General features: G+C 38.5%; 1 protein-coding gene across 4 annotated transcripts in view; it reads right to left on the bottom strand.

Moving 5' to 3' along the window:
- Window positions 1-12605, bottom strand: part of SYDE2 (synapse defective Rho GTPase homolog 2) — a 50087-nt gene that overhangs the window by 3059 nt on the left and 34423 nt on the right. For 2 of the 4 annotated variants that reach the window (XM_056122770.1, XM_056122771.1), the window contains exons 5-6: window positions 6634-6815; window positions 2535-2766 (exon numbers count right to left, since the gene is read on the bottom strand). In XM_056122770.1, the coding sequence (XP_055978745.1) occupies window positions 2535-2766; window positions 6634-6815 (414 nt within the window). Of the gene's footprint in view, window positions 1-2534; window positions 2767-4281; window positions 4659-6633; window positions 6816-12605 lie in introns of those variants that run through there. The other 2 variants (XM_056122773.1, XM_056122772.1) reach the window with 2 other exon arrangements.

The raw sequence follows: 12605 nt of genomic DNA, 5'->3' as shown, positions 1-12605 counted from the left end.
AATAGTACAGATATTTTACTTTCCCATTTTTGTTAGGAAACTAACAATCTTCAATAACATTCCCACATTAAGACTAATTTCTTCTAAGCCAATGGATGCAATGTGCTAGCCATATAGCTTAACATTAAAGGAAATAACACTTCATAATAAAGAAAAGCTTTTTTGGTGTCCTTCAACAGGGATCCCCTATGGTGGGGCTATTAGGAGAACCTCTTGGTGCATGTGAAGGCACTAGGGTTCATTATAATTTGGTGTGTGTATGCTGAGGTGCAGTGGGCTGAGCCACACCTAACAGTGCTCAGGGCTTACTGCTGGCTCTGCCCTCAGGTGACTCTTGGTGATGGACGGTATGTGGTGATGGAGATTACAACTTCGGTCAGCAACATGCAAGGTGCCTTATCTCTTATGCTATGTCTTCTGACACAGCTTTAAGATTTAAACTCACAGCCTCAGGTTTGCTAGTCAAGCATAAAGCAAGGCTTTGCTTTGTATGCTCTTGTATACAGTGAACCAAACATTTACAGACCTTCCTATAAAATAAAATGGACTTAGTTTGAATTGTGGTGGCATAGCTATTAAAATTTGCCCAAAATCTTTCTTTCACTGCTTGTTTATTCTGTTCATAAATGTTGTTTCATTTATATTTCACTAAAATAAAGGGAACCTACTATCCAACATAAAATATTTGCTTCTTTGTACAAAATAAGATAACTAAAAACCAACAAATACAATAACTCTAGTTTTCCAAATTTACAGTGATACACATAACATTTTTGAAATAATATATAATTTTAATAATATTAATTTGTATCTCTACATTGCTTCACTTATCTATAATTTTATGATGTCTACTTAAATATAATTTTGTGATTGCTATTATTTATCATTAATAATACTTAAAAACTCTGGATCTAAAGTATGTTCTTTGGGGCAGGCACTCTCAAACAGTGCTCAGTGATTCTTGGTCAACCTGTCAACCTGGCTAGATCAGGGGACTATGCGATTCCAGAAACTGAACTGGGGTAAGTCGCATACAAGACTTGTGCCTTAACCCTTATAGTATCTCTAGGGCCCCACTAATCTAAAATTTTAGAGGAAATAAAGGTCTGATATTAACTTTAGGGTGATCTTTAATATTAGTAATAATATAGTATATCCCTATTAAATATACAGAGAAGATGGTTAATTTTAATCCTAAAAAAAATGTTCTAGTTCTCTCTGCATTACTACCTATTTTCAAAATAACATTTAGGCTTAAATATACGGTCTCTGGAATATAAAGAAAATGTTCCTTAAAGTTTTAAGATGTAGCAAGTACTTAAAAATATTTTATTATGATTTACACCCATAAGATTAGGAATTTTACTGGCAATTTTCTTAAGATTTTTGTCTATAATTACCTTATTTGTCTATATATTGTCTTGTAAGCGCTCTTTTACTTTATTAGGACCTGGGAATGTAAGGGTGAGAAAATTACAGTCCCTGACCTTATGAAGTTTTGTCTAATGGAAAAAAGGATTATGGAAAAACATAACTTTTTCCAAGTAGAAGCCTGCCCCCAAACCCACTCACCAATAGAAAATGTAATACAGCACATAGTTCTGTACAATAAATAGCTCTAAAGCTATTCCCCATGTGTAGCATAGAAGAATGACCTGGCAGTAACTTTTAATATTATTCTTAAAATAACAAATCCATTTTAAAAGCAACAATTTTGTGAAGAAAAAAAAAGGTCCTTTTTCCTTAACAAAAAAGGACTATTTTAGTCAAAAGTGAAGTGTGCTTCCACTTCATCCTCCCACCTGCTGCCAATCTGGCCCTAGTGCTGCTTCCAAATCCCTGAGGGCTTGGCAGAAAACAATCTGAAAAACTATTGGCAAGGACGATTTTTGCCTCTTAGTGTCAACAGGCGTGAGTTCTAACTAATTATTCTAAAGATGAAAGTTTTCAAATATAAATCCAAAGTAAATGATATGCTTGCCCAAAATAAAAAACAGAAAAAAATTTTTAAAAAAGCAATACAAGAAAAGTTAAGAAAGTAAAAAAGGTGGAGGTCAGGAAAGGTGGTAAAGCTCTTGTCTTGCATGCGGTCAAACAGGTTTGGACCTTCAGCGCCACAGTTGGTTCTCTGAGGGCATCAGGAATGACCCTAAGCACAGAGCAGGAGTAAACCCGGAGCACTACCAGGTGTATCCCCAAAATACACACACACACACACACACACACACACACACACACACACGGGAAGATGGGCAGAAGAAAGAGGTGATTCAATTCTTTATAGTTGTTTCAACTCTTCTTACTTCTGGGCTGGGGAAAGTTCCAAAAGGAATACAAGATATGAATTTTTCCGAGTGCTGAAAAATCATCATTCACCAAGTTAATATAGCCCATTCTCTATGTCCTCATCAATTTTAGAAAAAGCAAAATCTCATAAAAGATTTTCTGAACAGTATCTGGGCATATTTAATGATTAGCTAATTCAAAGAACCCATCATTTTCATTAAGAAGAATATTTCTGTTGAATCACCCACCTGGCCAGAGCTGAAGTAAGTAATGAAGAACCTCAATGTGTTTTTTAAAATTCAAAGCCGTTGCAAGTTCTTCTGAATCTGTAAAGACTCTGTTGTTGTGGTTAGAAGTCTCCTGCCTCTGACTTAACAGGACTGGTCCAAAGCACACAGCCAAATTCTGGCATGTCATCTTATTTACTTCATGATAAGAAGCCACCAGTTTCAAATGATCCAATAACATCTTTAAAGTTGCCTAAATTAAATCAAATTTCACTAATATAAGCAAATTTAACAACAATATATAACAGACAATACAGATAGACATCCTGTCAGTTTTTGGTTTTGAGGCATATCCTTCAGTGCTCAGGACTTACTCCTGGTTTTGTGCTCAGGGATCACTTCTGGTGAGCTCTCAGGGAGTTTACCTTCTTGGGGGTGTTTTAGGGACCAAATGTGGCGCCATGTTTTGAATCCTATTCGGCTGTGTGCAGGCACCCTACCCCTGTACTAACCCTCCAGCCCCTGTGATTTCCTGTCACTTTTTAAAAGTTGGGTTCAGGAGTTGGAACAATAATACGGGGATAAAGGTTCTTGCCTTGTAGATGGCTGACTGTGGTTTGGTCCCTGGCACTGCAAATAGTTTCCTGAGCCCCTCAAAGAATTGTCCCTGAACACAGAGCCAGGAATAAACCCTGAATACAACTAGAATGGCTCAAAAACAAAAACCAAAAAATCCTTCTTAATTGAAAATAAAAGTGTTTCAAGAAGTTGTTTGATGCTAAATATTTGTACATTAATATTAAAACTCTTTCTTACAGAAACTTTACACAGAACCTTTAGCTTTCAACAATACAGTTTGATCCATTAAATGGTTAAAATATAGTAGCATCCCCTTACCATGGTTTTGATTTCAAAGGTTTCAGTTACCCGTGGTGAACTACAGTATAAAAGTATTATGCTCATAAGATGTTTTGAAAGAGAGATTACATGAACATAAACTAAATTTCAGTATTTTAAAATTGTTCTATTTTTTACTAGCTATATTTGTTAATCTCTTGCTGTGTCTAATTTATAAATTAAGCTTTATCATAGTATGAGTCTATAGGTAAAACAATTTATAAACAGTTCAGTACTGTCTAAAGTTTCAGATATCCATTCAGAGTTTTGAAATGTATCCTGTGTGAATAAGAGAGGACCCCTATATATACTCAGAAAATTTACAAAATACAAATAAATCCCAAATTATTGCTGGAATCCTTCAAATAACATATGATCAACATTTTTCCTCTTTTCTCCTCTCCAAAACGACAACAGAAAGGCCTGTAATGGAAATGTAGTAAGGGTAAGTGTATTCATTTTTTAATAGGGGTCACACCAGGTGGCATTGGGCAAGGGATGGCAGTGTCAGGGATCAAAGTCAGGGCCATGTACATCTTACACATGTATTCCACCACTTGAGCTCAATTCTATCTCTTGGCTCAAGTGTTTATGTTTTTAAGTTCAGATACATCCTTAAGTAAAATATAGAAAATTACTTTTCTTAAATCTAGGAAAGCTAACCATTTTAGAATACAACCACATTCTACCATGATCCACATTAGTAATAGGTTAATGACTTTCCTGAGTAACAAAAAGTAAACATTCCATGAAAAAGAAAAGTATATATGAAAGTGAAATAAAATATAGTACAATAAATCAATAGGATCTGAACAAAATCACATCAAAACAACTACTTACTGAAAAAAATATTTTTAATCCTTGCAGAAACTAGGAGTTTGCTCAAGAAATGAAAAAAAGATTTCATTTTAAGAAATTATGGAATGGAATGATGTTTTCTAAGCAGCATGTGATCAGTCATTTACAAATGAGTATGTGATTTCATCCTCAAAGTTGCATTGAAGAAATTAATACCAACTAAAATCTACTAATTTAAAAATCATTTTAAAATTAAAAAATCAAAACGACCTATTATTTCTGAAGCCAGCAGTGAGTGACAAGTGGATTTGGTGATTAAAAGATGATTAGTAGTCTTGGCAAGAACAAGTCCAGAGAAATAGGGTAGAACCACATTACAAAGTGCTGAGCAGTAAATGAGTGGTGAGAAAGTGATGACAGCTGGAATAAACATTCTTGCAATATTTGGCTCTGAAAGGAAGGAGTGAAGGGAGTATGATATGTAGAGAAGATTACAACTGATATTGCAAAATCAAAACCAAATATGTTGACTCATAAAGCAATTCAAATAATAAATATTTGTTCCTCTTTTCCATTCACTAAATATTTCCCAACATACGCAGGAGCCTTCAGACTTATCTCTTATAGGTATCAGTACATTATACTGTGAACAACAAAATCACACATAAATGAACCTATAAAATATAGCAGATACAAGCTCAACAGGAAGTCAAGAAACAAAACCTCTAATATGGGTGATATGTGTGGTGTTGAAACATTGTACACATACAATGTTCCAACATTGTACACCTGAAGCTCTATTAATAACAATAGAGTTATTGTTATTGGTCACTAAAAATTTAGTGGTCACTAAATAAAATTTCGGAAAAAATTAAATAAAAATATTTGATCTCTGAAATAAGTGAATATGAAAACATGTATTTAGGAGTCTGAAAATGTCCATATCACTTAAATCAGATATTCTGATCTCAGATTCTATGCTAAATAACTGAATCTGTAAAGAATTATTGTGTAAAAATTTATATGCAAATAAGTTCAAACCCAAATATTATACAAAATAGGATGTGATTATGTCAAATTAATTCACTGGAATATAATAAAATCTTTTTAGAAAGAATGTTAGTAGCAAGAGCACTAGGGACAGAAAGTTCTTTTTAAAATTATGTGGCAAACTACAATGCTCACAAGTTAAATAACCATGGGCAAGTGCCATAGATTCCTGATGTTCATTTCTGAGCTTACGTCTAAGCTGACGGGCTGGAGCGACAGCACAGCGGGTAGGACGTTGGTTTGCCTTGCCACAGCCAATCCAGGTTTGATTCCTCCACCGCTCTTGGAGAGCCCAGAAAGCTACCGAGAGTATCTCGCCCACATGGCAAAGCATGGCAAGCTACCCGTGAGGTATTTGATATGCCAAAAACAGTAACAACAAGTCTCACAATTTGTTGTGAGACGTTACTGGTGTCCGCTTGAGCAAATTGATGAACAACGTGAGGACAGTGCTACAAAGCAGTGCTACATATAAACTGACAATTAACTTTGTGTTGGAAAAGCAGTATTTCTACCCATTACCCACCCCCTCTGCTTCTGTCTACCTCTTTGGAGATATTCCCCTGCCTCCACCCCAAAAGAGAACTGAAAGCCAGCCTAGTTGAACAGAACACAGGACCTTGAGGGGAATATAGAAAACTTGTCAATTAAAAGTTACAAGTTTAACACTGCTACCCACTAACTCTTGGACTTCCTATTCCTATTGATAAGAAATGCAGTTAAACAGCTTCATCAGGACAAGCCCTGTCACATCATCACATCACCTTTATATCCCCTTCAGTTCTAACACACTACAACTAACCATAGGTTAAGAGGGACTCTGTAGAACCAGCCATCCTTGAATCTTCCCAAAAGATAATCTGAAGAAACTGGTTCCCAGATTTAAACTTCTCTGGAGGGAATGATTAATGTGAAAGAGGAAAAGAAAGGAAATGGTGCTAGTTAAGGAGAAAGGAAATGATGCTAGTTAGGGTTCTTCCAGACTTCACACTAAACCATGTACCACAAAATAGTTGGCATATTTTAAAAATACTAAAAGGAAACAAATATGCCAATTAGTATGCCTCTGTCATTCAACAACTGTAGAGTCCTGTTTTTTCTTTCTCAAAAATTTCCAATTTTTCTGTAATAAATACACATTTTATAATAAGATAATAATACTCTGTACAAATATAAGAACTTTTCATGCCTAAATTTACATAAAGATAAAATTACTTTCTCAGTTTATTCTCCTTAGAATTGGTGTCTAGATTTACACCGTTTAGGAAGACTCCAGCTAAGGTCAAGTGAAACTCAACAAATGTCACAAGCTCTGGCATTAAGTATATAATTTATTAGCAAGCTTTCAAGAATCGTGTGTGCTAATCACACTTACCTTCTCAACATCAGGAAGACAATGCAGCAGGTCCACAGTGTATTCAGAGTCACTGGGGTCATTCTCACAACTGTTTGATGACATTTTCAAAGGATATTTTGTCATTGCATCTAATACAGCTTCATAAAGCTGCTTTGTTATCAGAGGAGAAGGAAGTTCTCTTAAATAATCCTTCAGAACACCTTTAGAAAATAAAAAAACCAGAAAGAGTTGGTGACAGGGCTTCAGCATGGTGACTGATTGATTGACTGATTTTTTTGGCTTTTAAGTGTTATTAGAGCCAACATTAAATCTTCTTAAAACAATAAAAATATATGGGGCTGGAGCAATAGCACAGTGGGTAGGACGTTTGTCTTGCATGTGGCCGACCCGGGTTTGATTCCCAGCATCCCATATGGCCCCCCGAGCACTGCCAGGAGTAATTCCTGAGTATAGAGCCAGGAGTAAACCCTGTGCATCGCCAGGTGTGACCCAAAAAGAAAAAAAAATTTAAACAAAAATATACATAAACAAGGCATTACAAAAAACACAACCAGGAGGTGTGGTGCCACCAGCAAGTGTATCGGCAGCTTGATGGTGCCTTTGGGCTTCCTGATACCTCAAAATTGCCTTTGGCCAGATCCCAACAACTTGGGGCCAAGTTTATCAAGATATTAAATGGCCAAAAGTTAGGTATGTGGGAGTCAGGCCCACAAACCACCTCTGGTTCAGCTATCCAAGCTCATTTATTGGCATTATTTCAGAGACCCCATAGATAAATCTCGAAAGAAATCAAAAACTGTAGTTAATCTCAGACCCTCACATGGCTGAATAGACTGGGGTAAATCAGAGGCAGGGGTAGGTTGGTCAGGGGCCCGCACAAGCAGAGCCTCTTGCAGCCACTTGCTTCCACAATCCAAAATTGCCACCAAACCCTCAGCCTGACTCCACGTCTCAGGATGGACCTCACCAAGACAAAATCTGCTGAAAACTCAGATATACAACTTTTGTGACTGAAATCTCCAGGCTTTCTCGGAGCTGGTAAGGGGTACTGCCCCCCACTTCCCAATACTCCTGGAAGCACTGGCCGTCACCCCAACAAACCAACTCATGTGCCACCATGTAAGCTCTACTACCGTCCTTGCTTCAGAGACCCATAAATAAATTTCGAAAGAGATCAAAAGACGCAGTTAATCTTATACCATGGCTGAACAGGTCAATTGGAAGGGGGGTGAGCTGACCTGGTGCCCACCAAGGCAGAGCCCCTGGGAAGTTGCTTGTTTCCACAATCCAGAATTGCTGCCATATCCCCAGTCTGAACTCCACAGTTTTAGGACAGACCTCACCAAGACATAATCTGCTGAAAATTTGGGTTTGAGGGTTTTGTGACTGAAGTCTCCAGTCTTTTTCAGGTTTGGGATGAGCTATCTCACCCCACCTCCCTGTATTTCCACAAGGTTTGGCAGTCACATCTACACCTCAAAGCGGCCACTCAATTGAAAAGCTATTCCAGCCTTGCTGTCCAAATGAAAATACTTAATGCCTGAACAAACACCATGACCTCTTAGCACCAGTACTGCAATCAATACTACACAAAAGGAAATGGAAAGAGAGAGCAAGAAGGAAAGTGCCTCCTATAGAGGGAGGCTGGGGGTGGGGCGGGGGGGGATGGTGATAGGGAAATAGGGGACATTGGTGGTGGGAAATGTATACTGGTGGAGGGATGGGTGCAGGATCATTGTATGACTGAAACCCAATTATGTTTTGTAATGGTCTATCTCATGGATACACAGTTAAAAAATTTCTTTTAAAAATTAAAAAATAAAAAAAAGCAAAGTGAAGTTCATGCCCAATTCAATCAGCTTAATCAATGGCGGGCTAGAGCGATAGCACAGCTGTAGGGTGTTTGCCTTGCACGCAGCCAACATGGCCGACCCGAGTTCGATTCCTCCACCCCTCTCGGAGAGCCCGGCAAGCTACCGAGAGTATCTCGCCCGCATGGCAGAGCCTGGCAAGCTCCCCGTGACGTATTTGGTATGCCAAACACAGTAACAACAAAGTCTCCAATGGAGACATTACTGGGCCCACTCAAGCAAATCGATGATCAACGGGAGGGCCTTTACTTACTTTACTTACTTAATCAATGGCTGAATAAATTGCAGTATTTCTATGTTAAAAAAAAACACAACCATTTCTTATTCTTACAAATTGCTTTAGCAACTGACTTTTTCTGAACACATAAAATGAAGATAACATGCATAATTTCAAATTACCATACATATTTAGATGCTACTCATTTTTTAAGTAAGCAATTTTGGATACAAATCCCCTGTTGTTTATATCCTGCTATAAAAGGTCCTTTAAGTGTATGTAAAATAAAATTTTAAAAAAACAGGTCATACCACCAAGTAAAGGGTGCTAGGAGGGCCCGCTCAGGATGAGAGATGCAAACTGAAAGTAGACTATAGACCGAACATGATGGCCACTTAATACCTCTACTACAAACCATAACACCCAAAAGGAGAGAGAGAGCAAAAGGGAATGCCCTGCCACAGAGGCGGGGTGGGGTAGGATTGAGAGGTGGGATGGGGGTGATGGGAGGGATGCTGAAACCGCTGGTGATGGAAAATGGGCACTGGTGGAGGGATGGGTACTCAATCATTGTATGACTAAAATGCAAGCACAAGTTTGTAAGTCTGTTACTGTACCTCATGGTGATTCACTAATAAATTTTTTTAAAAAATTATTAAAAAAAAAAAAAGCAGGTCATAGGGGCTGAAGCAATAGCACAGTGGGTAGAATGCTTGCTCTGCACATGGCTGACCCTGGTTTGATTCAGCATGATCCTCTGAGCTCTGCCAGGAGTGATCCCTGAGTACAGAGTCAGGAGTAAGTCCTGAACACCACTGGACCTGGCCAAACACAAAACAAAACAAAACAAAACAAAAAACAAAGAGAGGTCATAGAGGCCTAGGATGTGGTTCAGTGGTAGCTTTTGCCTTGTATGTATGAGGCCCTGGGTTTGAGTCCCAGAACCACTGAAAGTAAGCAAGCAAGCAAGCTAGCTAGCTAGCAAGACACACTAACATTAACTGAAAACTAATTATATGAAACTTTAAATTCTAGAATTTTAACTACTATTAAAAGCATACCAATGGTGGAGCCAAAAGTGGGTAAGAGATTTGCTCTGTACATGGCCAACCCAGGTTTGATCCCTGGGATCACATATGGTCCACAAGCAACGCCAGGAGTAATTCCTGAGGGTAGACCCAGGAGTAACCCCTAAGTATCACCAGGTGTGGTCCAAAACAAACAAACAAACAAGAAAACCAATGGTTCAAAGTAGTCATGTGTGTCTTTCCCAAATTTGAGGCTTGAGTACCTACTTGGAAGTAGTGCCATAATTTGAAAGACAGTGGAGAAGCTAAGAAAGGGGAAAAGAAAAGCACATTTTATGGAGAAGAACATATTGAGTTTCAGACTTTCTTTTTTATGGGGTCCAAGGTTGCTGGATAAAAAGATTTGAGGCTGGGAAAGATATTGTGGACATCGATCTAACATGATTAAATGGACAATGAACAGTGAAAACTTGAGAAGGACAGAGATGATGAAGGAAACACACAGTGATGTGTGAGGGTCTGTTACTGAGAGAAGGCTCTGGAAACAGCAAGTCTGAAGAGGCTGACAAGTGGCCCTTCCAACTGTGACTGAGGACAGTAACTAAAGGAGTGAGTCATATGAAGGGATAGGGATGAGAGTAGGGGAAATACATGCTGCCAAGGAAGTCAAGGATGTTTCGGGAATCAACTGTATCAAATGATAACCAACAATAGTTAAGTTACGTCGGAATGGTATTTACGAGAATAGAGTTTCTCAAACTTGGCTGCTCTTTGATATAATCTAAGGATCTTTTTAAAATAAAAAAAGATTCCAGTGCTTCATGCCAGCTGTACTAAATCATAAGCTACAGGGTCAGGACTTGCGTCCCTGTGCTCTGAACAAATTTGTGTTGTGAATCTAAGGCAACAGGGTTTTGTAACTAGGTATATGAAACAATGATCTGGGGATAAAAACATTTAAGGACTGGAAAAAAAAACAAACATTTAAGGACTGGGATGAAACTGTTCACCAGAGAAGGAAGCTGACAAAGCACAAAAGCAGAGTTTGGGGAGGAGAGAGGACAGAATCAGGATGCAGCTGGTTAGAAAGAACTTTTCAAAAATAAAGAAAGAAGGGCGAGGAGAAGGCCCAGAAGCAAAAAATGAACTGCTCTTGCAAGCATGTGTTTTTGGAGGTTGGGAGTTTGCTCTTTTTTTTTTTTAAATTTCTATTTTTGGGTCACACCCGGCGATGCACAGGGGTTATTCCTGCTTTGCACTCAAAATTACTCCTAGTAGTTCTCGGGGACCATATGGGATGCTAGGAATCAAACCAGGGTTGGCCGTGTGCAAGGCAAACACCCTACCTGCTGTACTATCACTCCAGCCTTAGGAGCTTGCTCTTTAGTGCCTCTCCTACAAGCCCAGTGCTGGGGAGTGCAAGGGAGGGGTGGGGGGAGTGAGGGACTAAGACGTGAACACCACAGCCACAAGAGTGCAAGCACCAACTAGAGCACAGGATTCCTGGTGAGCACCACACTAGGCCTGAGTATGACTTTCCTGTCATTATAACAATAGTAAGAAAGAAAGGAAGAGAGGAAAAAAAGGAAGAAAAAGAAACATAAAGTTCTCCAGAAATCTGCTTTGATAGAAAGGGAAAACTACAGAAGGCAAAGGAAGGGCAGAGACCAAAAAAAGAATTTAGTTTAAGACAGGAGAGATCTATATACATTTAAATGCTTATGTAAAGACAATTTAAAAATGAAAAAAGAAAGCTTTTAAGATGAGAGAGGGAGAGAGGGAGGGAAGGAGAGAGGGAGGAGGAAGAGGAAGGGGAGGGGAGAGGAGGAGGAGGAGGAGGAGGAGGAGGAGGAGGAGGAGGAGGAGGAGGAGGAGGAGGAGAAGCAAAACGCCTAAAGAGGAAATAAAATAAAATGATTTCATTTCCTATATAAGTAGGAAATAAAATCATTGCAAAATGTGAGAGAGATCATCTTATTCTGTTGGTGAAGTGAAACACAGGTTTGCAGCCCCGGTCACAACAAACTGGTCATCTGATGGTTTCTATTTTCTTGGTGAAGTAAGGTGGCAAATTCACATACTGAGAGGCACATGGGTGAAATGATATTTGAGGAAAGAAGCTATGCAATAGCCATACTCTGGAGAAGGAAAGACAGAAGAGAGGGAGTTGGAAAGAGGGAAGAAACCAGAGCCCAGTTCATTTATAAAGTCCACAAAGTCATACCAATACAAAGTTATATAATTTTTTCTAATTCTCAAGAAGTAACAAAGATTATAGACTTAAAAAACAATCTAGAGTTTCCAGTCCAAACTTACTGACCAGAAGTACTTTCCACATTGCAAGGAAGAAGTGGAAACATTTTGCTAATAGTTCTAGCAATGTGAATCAAAGGAACTAGGTTCAAAGAAGGCTGAAGCAGATAAAGCCTGCAGGACAGACCATTAAATAGTAGAGAAATGCCCAGATAAATCTCTCAGTACCAGGAAAATTACTCCTGGGTTTTAATCTGGTCAGCACACAGAAAGGAAGGAAACTACCCAAAGCAGAGGAACAATTTTGGGAGCTCATGCAGTGTATTTGTTCTAAGCATCTAAAGACAAAAGCTTCATAATTCATGGCTTTGTGGCAGAATACTATGGGGTGAACTGTGTCTCCCCCACCAAGATTCATGTATTTACTTTATAATTCTTCATACTTTGGAATATTACCATTTGAGTTAAAAAGAGATCACAAATGGAGCATAATCCTACATACCCTTCTGAGAAAGAAGAAAAGTGGGCTAAGACACACACACACAGAGGGAAGATGATGTAAAGAAATACTATGAGAAGAAGGACTGCACTTTTGTGAAGTATAAAACAACATAACATGAG

The sequence above is a fragment of the Sorex fumeus genome, unplaced genomic scaffold, assembly GCF_029834395.1.
Source record: "Sorex fumeus unplaced genomic scaffold, SorFum_2.1 ptg000047l, whole genome shotgun sequence".
Taxonomy (NCBI): domain Eukaryota; kingdom Metazoa; phylum Chordata; class Mammalia; order Eulipotyphla; family Soricidae; genus Sorex; species Sorex fumeus.
The sequence above is the reverse complement of the archived record's forward strand: the minus strand, read 5'-3'. Positions and strand labels throughout refer to the sequence as shown.